Genomic DNA, 20,867 nt, shown 5'->3' on the forward strand with positions numbered 1-20,867 from the left:
ACTGAGCTTGCACCACCCATACTGGGCTTGCACCACCACTGAGCTTGCACTACCAATATTGAGCTTGCACCACCACCACTGAGCTTGCACCACCAATATTGGGCTTGCACCACCAATATTGGGCTTGCACCAACACTGAGCTTGCACCACCCATATTGGGCTTGCACCAGCAACACTGGGCTTGCACCACCAGCTCTGAGCTTGCATGACAGCTCCTTGGGTTCCCTAAAAACTTGCTTGGGTCTGAGCACAAACCTGCCCCTGGTCCTTGGCTCTCATGCAGCTCAACCTCTGTGATGTGGCTTGCAGCACCACTTGCTTTGGGAGCAGGAGCAGCCCAGAGCTAGGCAGGAGCAGCCCAGAGCTAGGCAGGACCCGCTGCTGCTCATGGGAATTTGGTGATGGCCTTCACTTACCAAGCCCAAAATACTTCTTGTTGTTGCTGAAGCCACTGCTGATGCAGAGGGAGGAGAAACACCTCTCACAGAGCAGAGGTGTCTGTCCCTTGTCCCTCTGGGAGCCCTTTGGCATCTTTTATTCCCAAAGTCCTATCCAAGGCACTTAGGTCCCACATGTGGGGAGGGAGGGTGGTAGGACTGCCAGCCCCAGATGCCTGCAGAGCCAGCCACAGCCAGGTTCAGTGCTCTCCACCTCACTCAGGAGTTCTCCACCTTGTTCTCCACCTGGCCCTGCCTCATCAAAGCTGTCTCCAGTCCCCTGCCACGATGAGATGGGGGAAGACTTTTTACTCTACCTGCACACTGGTAGGACTGGAAAAGGAATCAGCTGGAGGTCTATTCACATTTCAGCCTTCAATTCCATGTGGGAGGTTTTACACAGAGCTTCAGCAAATGCTGCTGGAGTAGAAAAAGACTAAGGAAGCCCTAAAGCCCAAGGAGGGAGATTAAATGCCTGGTGTTCTGAAAAGAGGAAGCAATCCTGCACTTAAACAGAGGAGATTACCAAAATAAAAGAGTGATCTGAAACCTGAGAGGTTCTGGTCACTGAAGTCCCAGGGTAAGTGTTGGAATCAGCCCTAACACGCTGCCACCACCAGCTCTGCCTGCTTGGGGTCTGACTGAAAGCTCCTGCAGCTTTGCTCTGCCTCTGCACCTGCATTTCTCATTAGCTTCTTCTGACAACAAAAGCAGAGAACAGCTGCAAAAAAATTATTGAGTGTCCTGTGTGGTCAATGGGAGGAGGAGGAGGAGGCAGCAGAGCAGCAGGTTCTTGGGCAGCTCTGGTGCTTAATGTGCTTGAGGCTGACGTTTGAAGTTCTTCACAGACATGAGAGTCAAAACAATCAAACACAAACAAACAAACAAACAAAGGTCTGCAATTCCCTAACTGTCCGTAGAGAATCTTTTGTCTTCCCTCAGCTCTTTGTTCCCCTCCTGGCCGGTGGGGGAAGGATGCTTCCCTCCCCCCCCTCGCTTCACATCTGGCTGTCAGCAGGGCTGTGCTGCCTGCCCGAGTGGCCGTTTTTGGAGGACGCTTGGCCGGTGCCGTTCTCCTGAGTCCCACCGTTGAGGTTTGGCTTCTCCTGCAGCTCGGCTTGCTCCTGGGGGGGCATCATCAGCATGGTGTTGCCCTGGCTGCCGTTTTCATACGGGTCTTCAGCCTGCCCAGGGACAGAAACGAGAGAGTTAGGGCAGGGAAAGGGCTGAGAGCAGCCGCTCGGGTTGCAGGCAGGGGCTTGGCTGCCTGCCTCTGCTTCCTGGACAGGAGGTACAAACAACTGCAGGCATGGGAACCTGCTCCTGCTGACCAGAAGGAGAGCAGAGGCCCTGAACCGTGCCGTGGCAAGAGAAAGCAAGAAAAACCTGCCAGGAATTCCTTTCTTTTCCTTTTAATTATTATTATTGTTTCCCCCCCTGGAGCTGCCAAGAGAAGCCCTCAGGTTTTGCTGTTTTCTCCTAAGCAAGGTTTGGAGCTGAGCCTGCCTTGGGGTTTGCAAAGCTCCCCCCCATGGCAGACCACCTCTGCTTTCCCCTTTGGCTAAGTGAGCAGCACTGCTGGAGGAGAGCTCCAGCAAGTGCCTCAAGTGCCTCCTTTCCCCACCCCAGCCTTCTTTTTTACCCAGCCTGCAAGGACACACAGCCTGCAGCAAGGTGCTAGCAGGCTTGTAGGACATCAAAGATGTGCTGCATGGCTCCTTCCCACCACTGCAACGAGGAGCAGAAGCTTCTGGAGGACCCAGAGCAATAGCAGAGCTGCCTCCATTCCCCCACCACCCTGAGCTGGATCATGGCAGGCCTGCTGGCAGTGCTGGTGGTCCTGGGCTGTGTGTGGCAACTGAGAGTTGGTAGCAGACAGCCTCCCTGCTTGCTGAGCTTCCCACCTGCTCCATTGTTTTGCTCAGCTCCTTGTGCTTGGACACATCTCTCCTAGGAACTGGATTGACTCAGCTGTGTGTTTACACAGGCAGCTCCCAGCCACGCATTTGTGCTGCCTTCCACTTGCTGCCAGCATCCAGGAGATGGGACCTGGGTGTAGAGTCTCAGAGAGCCCCAAGCTGTGATGCCCCTGCCTCTGACACATGCACTTGGGCTCCTATCTGCATGGTGATAGAATGGTTGGAGCTGGAAGGGACCTTAAAGATCATCCAGCTCCAACCCCCTGCCATGGGCAGGGACACCTCTCACTAGCCCAGGCTGCTGAAGACCCCAACCTGGCTTTGAACCCTTCCAGGCAGGAGCAACCACAACCTCCCTGGGCAACCTGTTGCAGTGTCTCACCACCCTCCCTGTAAAGAATTTCTTCCTCATCTCCAGTCTAAATGTCTGTGTCCACTCCAAAGGTCTATACCCAGCCTAAATGTCTGGAGAGCATCTCCTCTGGGGCTGAAATGCCCTAGCAGCTTCCCAGGACACAACCAGGTGCATCCATGGCTCAAGTTCCTCAAGGAAAAGGCCTCAAGCTGCAGCAGGGGAGGTTTAGACTGGAGATGAGGAGAATGTCTTCACTGAAAGAGTGAGCACATCTCCAAAGGTCTGTGGCAGGGAAGAGTCCTCAGTGCTCAGCCTGCCTGCCTGGAAAGGGGTGGGGGGAATGGAAATAGGGAGTTTCTTTCTCTCTCTTTCTTTCTCTCTTGATGTGCTTTATTAGCAGGGAGGGAGGGAAAGAGGCTTTATTGCAGCAGGGGTACAAGAGAGACACAGAGCTCGGAGGCAGCCAATGGAAACTCAAAGTGTGTCACTTTTTAATGACAAATTCATGAGGCTCCTGTGTCCCTGGAGGGCTCTTGCTGGAGGAGTTCTTACTGCTGAGCAAAAAGAAGGGTTAGACCTGGAAGTAGGAGCAAGGAAGGGGTGGTTTTCCCACGGGAACAATCAGCTGGGAGTTAGTTTTAGAAGACAAGAGAGCTTTCCCTTCACCCTGGATGCTTTCACCTCCCTGCTCCTGCCCCTTCCCAGCCCCACTCACAGCACCCTGGATGCTGGCTGAGCTGTCCTCTTGAGCTGGGGACAGGTACAGGTGGAGGGTCCTGAGCTTCAGGGTGAGGAGCAGCCCCCTCCTCTGCCACCCAGCCCCCTCCCTGGCGCTGCCAGGCTGCTCTCTACCCTCTCTGCTGCCAGTGGTAAGCACTAACCAGCCTCTCGCCCGCCGGGCTCCAGCTCCTCCGCTTCATCAGCAGGTACCCTGCCAAGCCCAGGAATGCCAGCAGCAGGCCAGATGTCACCAAGGCTATCAGGGTCTTCTGAGAAAAGTCCTGGTGGTTCCTCACACTGCCTCTCTTAAGGGATTTGATTCCAAGCTGGGAACAAAAAGCAACAAAGCACAAAACACCAAAGGGAGTTTGCCAAACAGGAAACCTTTGTCTTTGCTGAGCGCAGCCTGAAAACAGGGCTGGGCTGCACCTCCCTCTCCAGCCAAGCTGGGCTTTGCCACCCCAGCTCCTGAGCTGTGCACTTGCCCTGTGAGTGCTCACATCTTCCTGGCCTGATTGCCAGCTGTGGCCCAGGTCTCCTCTGCCCAGTGCCAAGTGCTAGGACAAAAGGAAATGGCCTCGAGGTGCACCAGGGGAGGGTTAGGTCGGCCATTAGGAGACGTTTCTCCGCTGCAAGAGGGGTCAGGGATTGGAACAGGCTGCCCAGGGAGGTGGTGGAGTCCCCATCCATGGAGGGGCTCCATGTGTGGCCATGGCACTTGGGGCCATGGTGGTGCTGGGTTGGTTGTTGGACTCAATGGTCTCAGAGGTCTTTTCCAACCTCAATGAGTCTATGACACTTCCTCCCTTGGACTGCAGCACTCAAGCCCTCAGGTTTAGGTTGTGCCTCGGCATGGCTGAAGCCTCTCTGGGCTGCCACTTCTCGAGGCACCTGGGGTGCAGCTTCCTGAGCCCATGGCAGCTTCCCTGGGGTGTGGAGAGGTGCAGTTAATCAATGCCAGCCTGGTGCTTTGAAGGAGGAGAGGGTCAGTTGCATCCTCAGAGCTGGTGTTGGGATCTGGGCATGTTTAAAGGCAATGCTACAGAGTTTCACAGGCTTGGAAGCATTTCTGCCCTGAGTGGTTGCATTGCTGCTCTGCCATCACTGCCTTGCTGCACATCTGGTGGTTGGCTCCAAATATCTCAACACTCAACAAGCCCCTCTGAGATGGAAGCAGGCTGAGGTCTCAACCATTGGCCCCAGCCTCAACTGACCACCTAAACCCCTCCTTTCTCCAGCTACTCAAGGCCACCCCTTTTTCCCCCCCAGCTGCATTTGCTTGTGGAAGTTACCTTTTCCCAGTGAGACTCCTGGAGCACATCTGTAGCAGGATCTGCAAGGTGTAAAAGAGGAGAAGCACATTAGATGGAGTGGGACACTAAAGTCACCTTCAAAGAGCCTGGCCACTGCTGAACACAGAGGAGCTCTGACCCCCTTCACTGCTCTGGAGGCAACATCACAGCTCCATGGGTCTAGCAGAGCCTCAGGAGAAAGATCCTAGCTGCAGAGAGAAGTCGTCCCCAGGCTGTAACTGAGGATATAGAATAGAACAGAACAGAACAGAACAGAACAGAATAGAATAGAATAGAATAGAATAGAATAGAATAGAATAGAATAGAATAGAACAGAACAGAACTAGACTAGACTAGACTAGAACAGAATAGAACTAGACCAGACTAGACTAGAATTAACCAGGTTGGAAAAGACCTTTGAGATCATCAAGTCCAACCTAACATCCAACACTCTCTAATCAACTAACCCATGGCACCAAGCACCCCATCCAGGCTCTTCCTAAACACCTCCAGGGATGTGGACTCCACCACCTCCCTGGGCAGCACATCCCCATGGCCAATCTCTCTTGATATGAAGAATTTCTTCCTAACATCCAGCCTGAACTTCCCCTGGCACAGCTTGAGACTGTGTCCTCTTGTTCTGGTGCTGTTTGCCAGGGAGAAGAGACCAACTCCCTCCTGGCTACAACCTCCCTTCAGGTAGTTGGAGAGAGCAAGAAGGTCTCCCCTGAGCCTCCTCTTCTGCAGGCTAAGCAACCCCAGCTCCCCCAGCCTCTCCTCACAGGGCTGTGCTCCAAACACATGGATCACAAATCCCCCCCCAGGCACTCCCCTCTCCCACTGCCCACATGGAGGTCATTATTCAGTGGCCTCAAGGAATGAGCTCAACTGACCTCTCTCCCCGACGAGGATGAGGAGCAGGCAGTCCTGGTCCACCTCAGACTTGGCCAGCTTGATCTGGCAGGGGGAGGGAACAGGGTGGGAGCTGCCTTCACAGATGGCACTCCACAGGGCTGAGCCTTTCTCCTCCAGAAAGTGTTTCTGCAAAAGAATGCAAACAAACAGGCACTGAACCAACCCAACCCAGCCAAACCGACCCCTGCTCCATCCCAGCTGTGCTGAAGGCGCTGACAGCAGACTGGGACCTAGGAACTTCCACCTCAGCATGAGGAAGAACTTTGCTGGGAGGGTGCTGGAGCCCTGGAGCAGGCTGCCCAGAGAGCTTGTGGAGTCTCCATCTCTACAGACTTTGAAAGCCTATCTGGATGCCTTCCTGGGTGCCCCTGCTTTTGGCAGGGGGGAGTTGGACTCGATGGCCTCTAGAGGTCCCTTCCAACCTCAGCCATCCTCTGGAGGTGCTGCTGGGAGCATGCTGAGCTCACCCTCTGGGTGCTTTGGTGGCTCATCTGTGCTCTGCAAAGCTGAGCAGATGCAGCCAGAAGTGACCATAAAAACCCTGGGCTGGGTGTCAGCCTTTCCTTCCTCCCCACCACCCTGCTGCTTTGAGCCCCCAACACCAACACCTAGCAAATGGAGATGAGGACACAGTCTCAGGCTGTGCCAGGAGAGGTTTAGGCTGGATATTAGGAAGAAACTCTTCATAGAGAGATTGGCCCTTGGGATGTGCTGCCCAGGGAGGTGGTGGAGTCCCCATCACTGGAGGTGTTGAGGAAGAGCCTGGATGGGGTGCTTGGTGCCATGGGTTAGTTATTTAGAGGGTGTTGGATGTTAGGTTGGACTTGATGATCTCAAAGGTCTGTTCCAACCTGGTCCATTCCATTCCATTCCATTCCATTCCATTCCATTCTACCCTTTCCTATCCTATTCTACCCTTTCCTACCCTATCCTATCCTATCCTATCCTATCCTATCCTATCCTATCCTATCCTATCCTATCCTATCCTATCCTATCCTTTTCTTGTGGCTTAGCTTGAGGAGGACAAATTAATTGGAGGCATTCTTAGCAGCTCTTGCAAGTGGCATTTAAACAAAGCTAAATTTAGGGTCTGGATTGCACTCAGGTCCCTCCAAGCTTTAGAGCAAAAGAGCTGCCCAAAGGGCCCTATTGTTTGAGAGTCCCAGGCAGGGGCTGGGAAAGGAGGGAAATAACAAAGCAGCTTTGAGCCTTCCTGTTTAGGAAATGTCTTCTGTGTTTCTGCTCTGTTGCTGATCAAAGGCTGGGCAAGAAAAAAAAATAAGAAAAGGAAAAAAAAATACAAATTTCTGACATTTCAGAGCTGACTCTTGGGTGGAAGAGGAAGAGGAGTGAGGAGCTGTAGCCTTTCCCTTCCACTGGCCAATTTCTGTCTCAGCCAGGACAGGCTTTCTCCTAGGGTCTATTTTCAGCCATGGCCAGGCTTGGAGGCAGAGCTCACAGCTGCTGACAAACCTTATCAGCTTCCCAGACATCCTCCCAGCTGGGGGCATCAGCTGAGCTGTGGCCATGTGCACCCCCTTGAGGCAGAGACCACCTCTGGCTGCCCCCCCTGGCCCCCTAAGTCCTGTCCCTGCCCTCTGCTTGTCTTCCAGAAGGTAGCCACCAAGCTGGGGCTGGGAGAGAGGAGCAGACCCTCTTGTCTTGCAGGTCCGTGCAGGACTGGGCGGAATAGAATGGAATAGAATAGAATAGAATAGAACAGAACAGGATAGGATAGGATAGGATAGGATAGGATAGGATAGGATAGGATAGGATAGGATAGGATAGGATAGGATAGAATGGAATAGAATAGAATAGAATAGAATAGAATAGGATAGGATAGGATAGAATAGAATAGAATAGAATAGAATAGAATAGAACAGGATAGAATAGAATAGAATAGAATAGAATAGAATAGAATAGAATAGAATAGAATAGAATAGAATAGACCAGACCAGGTTGGAAGAGACCTTCAAGATCATCAAGTCCAACCTATCACCCAACACCACCTAATCAAGGCAGCTCAGAGCCTTCCTTCCTTTGCCTTTTGGGCCCCTCACTCCAAGAAGGATATTGAGGTGCTGGACCATGCCTAGAGAAGGGCAACCAAGCTGGGGAAAGGTCTGGAGAAGAGGGCTGGGGAGGAGAAGCTGAGGGGGCTGGGGGTGTTTAGTCTGGAGAAAGGGAGGCTGAGGGGAGACCTTATTGCTCTCTACAGCTCCCTGAAAGGAGGTTGGAGTGAGGTGGAGGTTGGGCTCTTCTCCCAAGGAACAAGTGACAGAATGAGAGGGACTGGCCTGAAATTGTGCCAGGGGAAGGTTAAGTTGGAGATTAGGAAAATGCTTTTCCTGCCAGAGTGGTCAGGGACTGGCAGAGGCTGCCCACGGAGGTGGTGGTGGAGTCCCCACACCTGGAGGAGTTCAAGAAACCTGTGGCCATGGTTGAGTGGCCATGGTGGGGTTGGGTTGATGGTTGCTCTGGATGCTCTCAGAGGGCTTTTCCAACCTGAGCAGTTCAGTGTTTGTGTGAGAGCTGCCTCGGCATTGTGCTCACATCACCACATCCTCTCAACGTGCAAACATGCAGCAGCTCGTCCAGGGGAGGATAACAAACAAACCCTTTTCAGCTGTTTCTATAGAGCTTGGCTTGGGGTGAGAAAGGCTGAGGTGGAACAAGAGCCCCAAGAGTGTATTTTCCTTTCTCTGCTGTGGAAAGAACTCATTGGAGTGTCAGAGTTTCCCTTTGCAATTAGCAGTGCTGGGAGCCAGCTGATTGCTCATTTGCTTTGGGAAAGGGCAGCAGGAGAGCAGGACATGGCATGGCCCCTCCTATCTGCTCTCCTCACAGACACTCTTATCTGCTTCCCAGGTTGCTAAGCCTGAGCTGGTTTTTTCCCCCTTGATGCTTGCTGAGGTGGAGGCACAGGAGAGGGCTGCTGAGAGGTGAAAGCTCTCAAAAGAAGGGTGGAAGTGGGGCTGTTGGTCTTGACTTACATGGAGGGAGGGTTAATAGAAATGGGGAGATTCAGACTGGATGTGAGGAAGAAGTTCTTCCCCAGGAGGGTGGTGAGAGCCTGGCACAGGCTGCCCAGGGAGGTGGTGGAAGCCTCCTGCCTGGAGGTGGCTGTGAGCAACCTGCTGTGGTGTGAGGTGTCCCTGCCCATGGCAGGGGGCTTGGAACTGGCTGATCCTTGAGGTCCCTTCCAACCCAACCCACTCTACAGTGCTTGGAGACCCCTGTGGTAGTCAGATGAAGCAGGAGAGGTTTCCACTGGGGAGAGCCACAAGCCCTAAGCAGGGAGCTGCTTCCCCCTCTCCTGCTGCTTCTGCAGCACTGCTCTTTGCTCTGGCATTTCTGCTCTCCTCTGGGGAGGTGGGAGTGACACTTTGGGGTCCCTTCCAACCTTGACAATTATTCTATGATTCTATGCAATATGGGGCAGTGGTATGGGGCAGTGGTATGGGGCAGTGGTATGGAGCAGTAGTGGCCCTGTTAGAGTTAGAGAAGGGTTGGACTGGATGATCTCAGAAGTCTTTTCCAACCACAGTGATTCTGTGACTCTCTAGGATATTCTGTGTGTTGCATCTGCATCCAGTATTCCAACCCTGGAAGTCTTCAAGGCCAGGCTGGATGAGGCTTTGAGCAACCTGGTCCAGCAGGAGGTGTCCCTGTCCATGGTGAGGGGCTGGAACTGGATGATCTTTAAGGTCCCTTCCAACCCAAACCATTCTATGATCAGAGGACACAGTCTCAAGCTGTGCCAGGGGAGGTTCAGGCTGGATATTAGGAAGAAATTCTTCCCAGCAAGAGAGATTTGCCATGGGGATGTGCTGCCCAGGGAGGTGGTGGAGTCCCCATCCCTGGAGGTGTTTAGGAAGAGCCTGGATGGGGTGCTTGGTGCCATGGATTAGTTGATCAGATGGTGCTGGGGGAGAGGTTGGACTTGATGATCTTAAAGGTCTTTCCAACCTGGTTAATTCTATTCTATTCTATTCTATTCTATTCTATTCTATTCTATTCTATTCTATTCTATTCTATTCTATTCTATTCTATTCTATACCGTTAATTCCCATCCCATCCTATCCTACCCTTTCCTATCCTACCCTTTCCTATCCTATCCTATCCTATCCTATCCTATCCTATCCTATCCTATCCTATCCTATCCTATCCTATCCTACCCTTTCCTATCCTATCCTATCCTATCCTATCCTATCCATGATTTCTATACATTTAATTGTGTAAAGCCTGCAGGCTGTGTCTAATCTCTGCCCAGGAAGTGCTGTTCCCACTAGATGGCATCTGTGACCAGAGTCACTCTCTCCTGGAGGAGCTTCCATGTGAATCCTTCCTTCCTCCAGTGCAGTCCCTTTAACCAGGAGCAAAGCCTAAGCACCATTTAATCTCCAGCTTGCAGGAGGAAAGCCAAGAGAGAATCCACTCATCCGAAGTGAGGCTGTAAAATCAGTCCCTGTCCTTCCATACCCAAGGCACTGCCAAGTCTGCTGGCCCACAGATCCACCACCATCTGCCCTCTCTTTCAGGTTGTGGCTCCAGTGGGGGATGTTTCCTGCCTCCCACCCACCACAGTGTCTTAGCTGGACCCTCCTTTGCTTTTATAAAACCCTCATTTTTTGTTTTGGTGCACAAGGTCAAGGGCAGTCACAGAGAGCCTGGAGCTGGTGCAGCCGGGGACATGCAGCAGCAGCCAGGGCTCCTTCGGATGCTTTGATTTCTTTCCTAGGGCAGTTGGCAAGACAAAAAAAGGCCCTCCCATTGCCAGCCAGGAAGAGGAAGAAGAAGAACAAAGGGAATGTCTCATTAAACATGGTAGGAGACACTTCAGGAGTTAAAGCCACCCCAGAGCCTTAGCACAGAATGTTAAGGTGGGAAGGGACCTCTAGAGACCAGGAGGTTGTTTCTCCTGGGAGTGCTGTGATCATCCCTTTGGGATGCCCTTGGGACTGCTGTCATCATCCCTTTGGGATGCTCCTGGCACTACTGTCATCTTCCCTTTGGGATACTCCTGGAACTGCTGTCATCATCCCTTTGGGATGCCCTTGGGACTGCTGTCATCATCCCTTTGGGATACTCCCAGGACTGTTGTCGTTATCCCTTTGGGATGCTCCTGGAGCTGCTGTGATCATGTTTGGCACATCTCAGATGCTGTGTGCTAGGGATAACAGTGTGAGCTGGCCCCCCTGCTATGGTGGGCAGCCCCCTCACTGCAAGCCTGAGAGCACTGCAGGCTCCTGCCCCTGGCTTTTGGCTCCTAGCCCCCCTTGTCCTGCACATCCCCTGCCCTGGGGACGCAGGGCCACCCCGGGCTGCAACTCACGCAGGTGCTGGACTCGTTGAGCTGCAGGCAGATGGCTCCAGTGTCACTCACTTCTCTGACATTGTGGCATGTGATGGGCTGGAAGGGAAAAGGAACCCACAGTGGTGGCATCAGTGAGCTGTTGGAAGGTCGTGAGACAAGCCCAGCCCCCTCATGCTCCCACAGCCCCCAGCCACGGCCTCACCTTCGGGCCGGCCCTGACTGTGTGCAGTGTCGTGGTGGCCGCTGAGACGGGAGGATGCCCCGAGGTGCTGGCAGAGATCGTCAGATCTGACGTGGCCCCTGGGGTTTGTGCTGCTGTGCTGGGTTGTGTTGCTGGATTTCCACTCGTGGGAGCCCCAGGGCTCGTGTGGTTGGGCTCCAAGGGGGTGCCCAGAGGCTGCGTCGGGGCTTGGCTGGGCTGGAGGCTTGGCTGATCGCTGCTGAGCTCCAGGAGGGTTGAGCTGGCTGCCAGGGACCTGTCTGTAGCTTTGGTTTGGAGGAAATGCAATGAGAAGGAGACATGAGCAAGCTGAAGTCCTCTCAGGGCAGTGTGTGGCACTGCAGTGACTGAGGTACAGCATTGGGTGGTCACAGCCAGCAGAAGCAGGATGTGCCCTGGCTGTGCCCATCGGATGTGCTTCAGCTCCCTGCCTGCTCCAGGATCTGCTGACAAGGGCCTCATGTCCTGGGCATACCCTGCACCCTGGCAAGGATGCCACAGCCTGGCCTCCCCTGCATCAGCCTCGTCTCCTCCTTGACCCAGGGGTGATGGCTTCAAACAAGGTGAGAGAAAGACCCTCCCCTGTGCCAGGGGCCCTGCCCCAAAGCCCTCCAGAGCCTTGGTCTCTTAGCAGAGAGGCTGGCAGAGCACTCAGGGTGCCCTGTGCTGAGCAGAGGGCACGTGGGTGGAGATCAGAGCTTCATGACCCTTCTGCCCCCTTCAGCTCTTGGCTCTTTTGAATGGGATGCCAAGAAAGGTTGGACCAGGTGAGCCTTGAGCTCCATTCCAACCTGGGATTGATGCTAGGATTCTACAATGCTAGGATTCCAGGATCCTAGGATTATAGGATTCTGTGATTCCATGAGCCTAGGATTATAGAATCTTAGGATTCCATGATTCTAGGACACTAGGATTCAATGATTCCAGGATTCTAGGATTCAATGATTCCAGGATTCTAGGACTCTAGGATTCCATAATTCTAGGATTCCAGGATTCCACGGCTCTAAGGTTCTAAGATTCCATGATTCCAGGATTTTAGGATTCTGTCATTCCATGATTCTAGAATTCTAGGATTCCATCATTCTGGGATTCTAGGATTTTAGGATTCCATGATTCTAGGATACTATGATTCAATGATTCCAGGATTCTAGGATTCAATGATTCCATGATTCTAGGACTCTAGGATTCCATGATTCTAGGATTCCAGGATTCCATGGCTCTAAGGTTCTAATATTCCATGATTCCAGGATTTTAGGATTCTGTCATTCCATGATTCTAGAATTCTAGGGTTCCATGATTCCATGATTCTAGGCTCTAGGATTCCATGATTCTGGGATTTTAGGATTCTGTGCTTCCATGATTCCAGGATTCCATGGTTCTAGGATTCCAGGATTCCAGGATTTTAGGATTCTGTCATCCCATGATTCTAGAATTCTAGGATTCCATCATTCTGGGATTCTAGGATTTTAGGATTCCATGATTCTAGGATTCCAGAATCTTAGGATTCTAGGATCCCATGATTCCATCATCCCATGATCATTCCATGACCCTATATAGCATCCCATGATTCTATGATCCTATCACTATTATTCCATCATTCCATGATCCCATCAATCCATCATTCCATGATTCCAGGAGCCAAAGGCAAGCCAGCCAGTGTCAGGTTGCCCCAGGCAGAGCTTCCAGGGCAGGATGAATCCTGTTGCCCTTTTTGTGTGCGTGTGAGCAGAAGCCAGGCACCAAGCGTGTGGCTCCTCAGTGCCCTTCATAAACCCTAATTAATTACTGCTGCAAATGCTAGCAGGGGCCCCAGGGGGAGTGTGGGGAGCAGTTACCAGAGGGGGCTGACGTGGGGTCAGCTGTGCTGGAGGCTGCAGGAGCTCCAGGGTCTGCCACGCTGCTGCTGCTGCCTTTCATCTCCGTGGCCGCGGCTGTCAGCGTCAGGGTTTCTGTGGAGCTCCCTGAAGTGCTGCCTGGGGACAGAGAAAGGTGTTAGGAGCTTCTGGCCCCCCCACACCCCCCATTTCCAGGGAGGTGGTGGAGTCCCCACCCCTGGAGGTGCTCAAGAAACCCATGGCCATGGCACTTGGGGCCATGGTGTCGTGGCCACGGCGGGGTTGGGCTGATGGTTGGACTCGGTGAGGGCTTTTCCAAGCCAAACCGTTCCATGATGCTGTGATTCTATCCCAGCCCCAGCCCCTGCCTGCTCCCCCAGGATTCCTTGCTGGCAGGGCAGGGTTGGCTGCTTTCATAAATCCTCTCTTTTGTTTTGGTTTTTTTTTTTGCCCCACAATGGCAGGCAGTCCTGGAGCTCACAGGGGAGAAGCTGAGACTAAACACTTGGGCTGGGTGAGCACCAGATGTTGCTGAAGCCTTTGCAGAGGCTCCAGGGTGGTGGTGGGAGAGGACAGGCTCATTTCTGCCCTTACCCTGCCCGCTCCTTGGGCTCACCAGGGGGGGATGCACAATGCTCTGCACAAAGCTCTGCACAAAGCTGCGTTTCATAGTGCTTTGAGCTTCTAATCCTGGGAGGAAAGACTCAGGTTTTGGAAGAGATCACTTGTGTGCCTCAGGAGGGGGGAGGGGAAAAAGAGAGAAGTCAGAAATCAGTTGGATTTGCAGTTGCAGGCAGAGTCTCAAAGTAAACAGAAACATTCCCATTGGCTTGGGCTCAGCTCTGACTCATGAGCAGAAACATCTTTGGAGGTAAAGCAGAATGTTTGGAGAATGGCTCTGCTGTTCAAACTTAAAGTTTATATATTGCTTCCTGGTGTGTTACAACCATGACACTTCCAAGCTTTTCCTTCTGCAGTGAGCTGTGGGAGCCAGTGGAATGAAGGCCTTCCCCCTGGCTTAACCTCTTCTGCTCCTAAGATCTACCAAAGGGCTTCTACCAAAGGGCTTCAGCCTCTTGCTCCAGGGCTGTCCCCTGCTCGAGATTCTTATCAGGCACTGAAGTAAGCATCATCCCAGATGGGTTGTTGCCTTTGTCTCTCTGCCCAGAGGAGAGCAGAAAGCTCCAAGAACAGTGACTTCATGCTTCCAAAGGACCCTTGGAGCTGGAGCAGCGCTGACAGCTCCTGCTCAGCCGCCCGGCGCCGGGCAGGGCAGTGGCCATGGCCACTCCAGCTCATTGATCTGCAGGATCCTGCACTCCAGCACTCTCCTGGCAGGGGATTTTCTCCATGGGGATGTCAGAACTTTGCTGGATCAGGCCCAGAGAATCTGGACAGCTTAGCAAAGCAAAGGCTGAGATCACTGCAGTTGGTTTTGGCAGTGGGTGGCAGCAGGCTGAGCTGCTCGGCTGGTCCTGCAGCTGGGGGGTGGTTGGACTGGAAGGTGCTGAGTTGGGTGCACATCCCAGCACCTTCCCATGGGATTGCCCACATTGCTGCATCCCATCCCATCCCATCTTGTCTCATTCCATCCCATCCATCCTTTCCCATCCTCTTCTATCTCATTCTATCTCATCCATCTCATTCCATCCCATCCACTCCATCCTTTCCCATCCTCTTCTATCTCATCCATCTCATTCCATCCCATCCCATCCACTCCATCCTTTCCCATCCTCTTCTATCTCATTCTATCTCATCCATCTCATCCACACCATCCTTTCCTATCCTCTTCTATCTCATCCATCTCATTCCATCCTATCCACTCCATCCTTTCCCATCCCCTTCTATCTCATTCTATCTCATCCATCTCATCCACACCATCCTTTCCTATCCTCTTCTATCTCATCCATCTCATTCCATCCCATCCCATCCACTCCATCCTTTCCCATCCTCTTCTATCTCATTCTATCTCATCCATCTCATCCACTCCATCCTTTCCCATCCCCTTCTATCTCATCCATCTCATTCCATCCCATCCACTCCATCCTTTCCCATCCTCTTCTATCTCATCCATCTCATTCCATCCTATCCACTCCATCCTTTCCCATCCCCTTCTATCTTGTTCTATCTCACCCATTTCATTCCATCCCATCCACTCCATCCTTTCCCATCCTCTTCTATCTCATTCCATCTCATCCATTTCATTCCATCTCATCCATTTAATTCCATCTCATCCATTTCATTCCATCCCATCCCTTTCCCATCCCATCCCATCCTGCTGCAGCTGCTCTGGCTGTGGGACCCCGGAGGGGAGGCAGGGGCCCTGCCGAGGGCTCCGTGCAGGTGCCTGGAGCTGGGATTTCAGTTCTGGCATGGCTTTCCTCTAAGGGAGGAGTTTCTTCTCTCCCAGATAATTCAGTTCCAGCTGCTTAAATCACTGCGCTTCTCTGAAGAGATTTCCCAAATCAAAAGCAGGAGGCAGGGCTGCCTGCCCGGAGCCCTGAGTAACACAGGGTTAGAGCCACAGCTTTGTGCTCGCATGGACGCGAGCAGGAAACTTGACATCACTGGAACAATGCAGTGCCTGCACTTGACCTCCCCAAGTGTCACAGCCACCCAAGCACCTCTGAGCTGTTCCAGATGGTCGTAAAGCACCGGAGGTATTTCCAATCAAAGGCTTTTCACCACTGAACACCATCAATGGGAGGCTGAATTGTTGCTCGGGGCAGTTTGTGAGCAGACCCTGTCGCACTTTTTTCCTCCCCCCCTCCTCTACCTCCCGTTGGTGTTGCCTTTGCAGAGGCTGTTACAGAAAACAGGGCTCAGCTGTTTGAAACCTTAGGACTGGTGAAATAAAGCAGGGGCCAGCTGTGGGCTGGATAATCCACATGGTGCTCAGCCTAAAGCAGGTTCCTTTACTGGACCAGGACACTTTTACCAGCTCTGCTCAACTCCTCTCAGTTTGTTGGCACTAAAGTTTGGAGACTTTAAGCCAAACCTTTTGTTAACCTCAGGGAGATCTTGCCCTGGTAGTGGCTTCATGGGAAGGGAGCTGAAAGGAAAGTGCTTTGCACAGCCCTTGGATTTACCTGGCTAGCCCTGAACAACTCAATGCCTCTGAGTTGTGAAGGTGTTTTCATTATGGGGCTTAGGAAGCACCTCAGCTCCCATCAGACCAAACCCAGCATCAATCTAAATGTTAAAATAGTTGACCTGGCCCCAACGTTCATCCCTGAGCACCAAACCAGGACTGCAGGAGGCAGTGGTAAAGAATCAGGGAACAGAGGGAAAGTGTCCATGATTTGTGCCCCACTCTGCACCCACAGCAAGTTAAATCCAGGGCTGTGTTCCCTGCACACCCATCCCTGCAAGGAGGAAGGTGCAGTCCCACAGGGGCTTCACAGATGGGAGCTGGAACAAGGATCTCTTGGGGAAGCTTTTGGGAGCCCCCAGGTTACTGGGTGCCTGCTTTGGTGCTCTGACACTGAAACCCTGGGCCAGGAGAGCTTCTGCAATGCTTCTGTGTGGTTAACCAAAGCTCAGCCAAGTGCACCAGAAAGGCTGGAGGTGATCCAGCACCGTGGTATCACCAGTACCAGCAGCTGGAGAAGAGGAGGGTGAGGAAGCACAGGACACGGAGCTGGGAAGCTGTGTCCAGCCCAAGCTTCCCGCAGCAGCTCCTCCAAGGACTCCAGCCTGCATTACTCATCCCTTCCCAGCTTTACTGCTCTCAGCCATGTGGCAGGAATTCAAGCGGGTGGAGCCCTCTTCCCTCTGGAAATATCTGATAAAGCCTCCTTCCCTCCCCCTTTTCCTCCTCCCAGACAGGATATGGGTGTGGGGCCACAGTCACGCAGGGCAGGGGGCTGCAGGGAGCCCCCTGAACCCCAGCTGCTGGACCAAGGGTGGTGGTGGGCTTCAGACTCTTCCATCACCTTTCTGGGCACTAAGTTTGCCCCTGGATTGATGTGAAGCCCTCTAAGGGACACCAAACTCAAATGGCTGTGAGGTTTAATGCTCCTTTCCACCTGCCCCTCCTTCCCTGAGTTCTAGGGTCTTGCAAAAGGAATGGAGGAAAGAAAGAAGGCTTTAAAATGGCAAGAAAAGGGATTGAAACCAAGAGAAGAGCAAAAGATGGCAGAGATGAATCAAAAGGTTCTCAAAGCAAGGAAGATGAAAGATTAAAAGAAAAGCTAAAGGTTTCATTAGGTGCAAATAGAAGATCTAGAGGAGAGGGGGAAGTGTCCAGGTGGCACCAAGGGAGGTTCAGGTTGGCCATGAGGAAAAATTCCTTCCCACAAAAGGGTTGTCAGGCCCTGGCCCAGGCTGCCCAGGGCAGTGGTGGAGTCCCCATCCCTGGAGATGGGGTGTGGAGGGCCATGGTTTGGTGGTGCCCTGGCAGTGCTGGGCTAAGGCTTTGCCGCTTCTTAAAGGTCTGAAATCATCTTAAGGATCTCTTCTAAACCAAAACCATTCTGTGAGCCTCTGATTCATTTCCAGGGGCATCCCCAGACAAGCACAGGGCAGCTCTCCACGTGTTTGAGCAGTTCTGCCACCATCAACCACTGGCAGCAGCCTGCTGTGCCATGGGTGGAGGCTTCTCAAGCAGCTCTGCAGCAGCATCATCCCACTCTGTGGAGCAGGGATGGGGGCAAACCTCCCCTATGCCCTTTGCAACTCAGCAGTCCCCCAAAGCATGCCAGGGAAAGCCCAGAACTGAGCATTTCACCTGTGGATAGTCAGGACAGGGCTGCTCATGGCTTCGGAGAGTGCAGTCAGCAGCTACCCAACCTCCATCCTCCCCCCACGTGGTATTTACAGAGGAGCTGTGCCCAGCCCAGCATGGCACTGGGGAGGTTATTTCCCTGCTCAAACACATGGGTTTAGCTGGAGGTGTTCTGCTGGACAGGTAGAGGTTGCTTGTCCCACCCTTGGCAGGAACCAACCTGAGCACAACCTCCCAGAAGTGAGACTTCCATCACGAGCTGCACAACCCAAACCTTCACTCCCTTCACTCTGACACCCCCCCAAGAGGTGAGGAACCCCAGGGTGAGCTCCCTCACCTTCCTCTGCCCTACAGAGCAGCTGCAAGGAGCAGAGAGAAACCTTCCTCTACCACAGCTCAGTGAAACCCTGCAGGGATGTGGAGCACTGCCCAAGAAATGACATTTGTGTTGCAGCATTTTACACCCCTGTTGCCTGATTCCTTTGGTTTTACACGAGCAAAGCTTTCCATCACTCTTTGGTTCCCCCCCCTTTCCCTTACCACTTTTACATCACTTTTGCTGTGTACTACAAGCAGCTCAGGGTTTTTACACTTCAGGTAGACAACAATTTTCTTACACCTTGCTTGGCCTCAGCCCAAGCAGAGAGCCCTGGAGTTGTATTTCTCTCGAATAAAATTGGTTTCTTGCCCATTTCCCCCCCCCTTCTTTCCCTTTCTCTGGGCAAAATTAACATAGGCTGAAGGGTCAGGAGGAGCAGCTTGGGTGAGCAACACACCTTGGCAGCAAAGGGGAAGCTGAATGAAGCCCCCAGGGAACAGGAGAACAAACGACAGCAAATTCTTTCACTCCCATCCTAGCTGCTCACATCCACGGGAGGAAGGGGGGGAAGGGGGGGAGAAATTGCTTTGGAGGAGGCACCCACAGGTTCCTGGCTCCTGGCCCAGCCTGGGGAGTGCTGCTTCACTTTGTGGTGCTCTCTGGGTGCTGCGTTGGGGGACCAAGATGAGACTATGTCCTTCAAGTAGAAGCCTTGAAAAGGCACTAAGTAGGGCAAATAGCTCTAGCCTTATTCTTAGTTTTTCTTATTGATTCTTATTCTTTCTTAGTCTTATTCCTTCTTATTCTTCTTACTCTTATTCTTTCTTATTCTCTTATTATATTCTTATTTCTTGTTCTTGTTTTCTTAGTAGTATCTTCTTATTCTTATTTCCTTATTATATTACACTTATTTTCCTATTCTTATTCCTATTTTCTTGTTCTTATTCTATTCCTATTGTTATTTTCTTACTCCTGTTCTATTCTACTCTGAGTCTTATCCTTATTCTATTCTCATCCTATTCTTATTCTCTTATTATATTCATATTTCATGTTCTTATTATTTTTTGTCTTCTTATTCTTATTTTCTTATTCTATTCTTATTCTCCTATTCTTATTCCTATTTTCTTGTTCTTATTCTATTCCTATTATTCTTATCTTCTTATTCTATTCTTATTTCTTGTTCTTATTCTTCTTTTCTTCTTATTATCTTCTTATTCTTATTTTCTTATTCTATTATACTTATTTTCCTATTCTTATTCCTATTTTCTTGTTCTTATTCTATTCCTATTCTTATTTTCTTATTCCTGTTCTATTCTATTCTAAGTCTTATTCTATTCTTATTCTTATCCTATTATTATTCTTATTCACTTATTATATTCTTATTTCTTCCTCTTATTCTTCTTGCCTTCTATTCTTATTTTCTTATTATATTCTTATTTTCCTATTCTTATTCCTATTTTCTTGTTCTTATTCTGGTCCTATTATTCTTATCTTCTTATTCTATTCTTATTCTTATTTTCCTTATTTTTCTTACTCTTAATTTTGTTATTCTTATTTTTCTTATTCTTAATTCCCTTACTCTTATTTTTCTTACTCCTCTTTTTCTAACTCTTCATTTCCTCACTCTTTCTGACCCTTCTCTTTTCGTTCCTCTTCTCCTTCCTCACACGGTGAGTATTTGAAGAGGACACAAGGAGAGGAGAATTTAACATTTCTGGAGATCCCTTTTCCTTTTCAGGAAAAAAAAATAATAGTTTAGTCCCTACCACAAACCCAAAGTCCAAGCTGCTTCACGCCAAGGTGGGGTAAGAAATGGCTCAGGCTGTGGCTGCCCCTCCACAGCCCTGCGCGCTGCAGCTGCATTAGCTGCATCCCCATCTTCTGCCCGGGACACTGCAGGGACCACTTCTATCCTGAGCCTTCTCCCTTTCATCCCAACAGCGTTCCCTGTCCGCAGCACATGGCTGTGACCCTCGCCTGGGTGATGCCTGCCGCAGAGCTGAGCCGCACAGTGTCACTGCAGGGGGTAAATTGCCATCTCCCCCTCCCCACTCCTTAAAATCCCCCTCCCCGCTCCCCCAGCTGCTGTTGCAGAAGTTGTGCAGAAGTTGCCCAACCACATTTCTCAGCTCTGGCAGCCCTGGCATGGGCTGCAGGCAACACTCACCGGTCAGCTCCAGCACACAGAACGCAATCCAGGCAAGCTGCCTCCACTTCATCACTTTTAAACTTCGCAAGCGCAGCATTCCTGCTCTCAGCTCCCACTACAAGAGGCTCTGGCTGCTGTCACAGCTCCGGAGTTCTCAGCCCCGCAGCCGCTCTGAGCTCATGTAGCTTGGGTTTAGTTCAAGCCTTTGAGATCACTGCCTCGTGGGGTGGGTTTCTCTTCAGGGGCTGTGCTTACGGTTCAGGACTGCGAGGTGGAGTTTTCTCCAGCTTGATTTCACAGTTTTATACGCTTCGTGGCACCCTCGCTATCACTTAGGTAATTTTCTCCTCCCCGCTTTCCTGCCAGTGCTTCAAAACAAACAAAAGAGCAGCCCTCTCCCCCACCAAAGGATCCCAAAGCCTCGCAGGCTTAACTCTTTCCTGAGAGCCGCTTGCGTTCCCGGGAAAGGGGAGGCAGGGGTAGGACACGCTCCAGCTGGAATGAAGGATTACAGCCGAGTTGGCTGCTAAAGCTCCCTCAAAGCAAAGCAAACACAGGCTGATGAGCCCAGAGAAGTGGAGAAAGCCCAGGTCCAGGCACAGCTGGGGAGCTCCCAGGGCTGCGCTGTGGTCAGTGCTTGTGGCAAGGGCAGCTCTGAAAGCT

General features: G+C 51.7%; 1 protein-coding gene across 1 annotated transcript; it reads right to left on the bottom strand.

The window, feature by feature from the left end:
- Window positions 1–1,429: 1,429 nt before the first annotated feature.
- CD34 (CD34 molecule) lies at window positions 1,430–20,530 on the bottom strand. The gene is made up of 8 exons (XM_054176461.1): window positions 20,223–20,530; window positions 13,011–13,154; window positions 11,158–11,441; window positions 10,974–11,051; window positions 5,617–5,764; window positions 4,724–4,764; window positions 3,593–3,757; window positions 1,430–1,621 (listed from the first exon to the last, which is right to left on the bottom strand). Exons 1-8 carry the CDS (start codon window positions 20,299–20,301, stop codon window positions 1,436–1,438), a joined length of 1,125 nt encoding a protein of 374 aa, XP_054032436.1. The 5' UTR covers window positions 20,302–20,530; the 3' UTR covers window positions 1,430–1,435.
- Between the last annotated feature and the right edge of the window lie 337 nt (window positions 20,531–20,867).

The sequence above is a fragment of the Dryobates pubescens genome, chromosome 35, assembly GCF_014839835.1.
Source record: "Dryobates pubescens isolate bDryPub1 chromosome 35, bDryPub1.pri, whole genome shotgun sequence".
Lineage (NCBI taxonomy): Eukaryota > Metazoa > Chordata > Aves > Piciformes > Picidae > Dryobates > Dryobates pubescens.

Coding starts and splice junctions, on each gene's coding strand:
- CD34 (XM_054176461.1), bottom strand. CDS start 20,301: ATGCTGCGCTTGCGAAGTTTAAAAGTGATGAAGTGGAGGCAGCTTGCC. Junction 11,052..11,157: donor CAGTCAGGGCCGGCCCGAAG/GTGAGGCCGTGG, acceptor TTTCCCTTCCAG/CCCATCACATGCCACAATGT. Junction 5,765..10,973: donor TCAACGAGTCCAGCACCTGC/GTGAGTTGCAGC, acceptor ATTCTTTTGCAG/AAACACTTTCTGGAGGAGAA.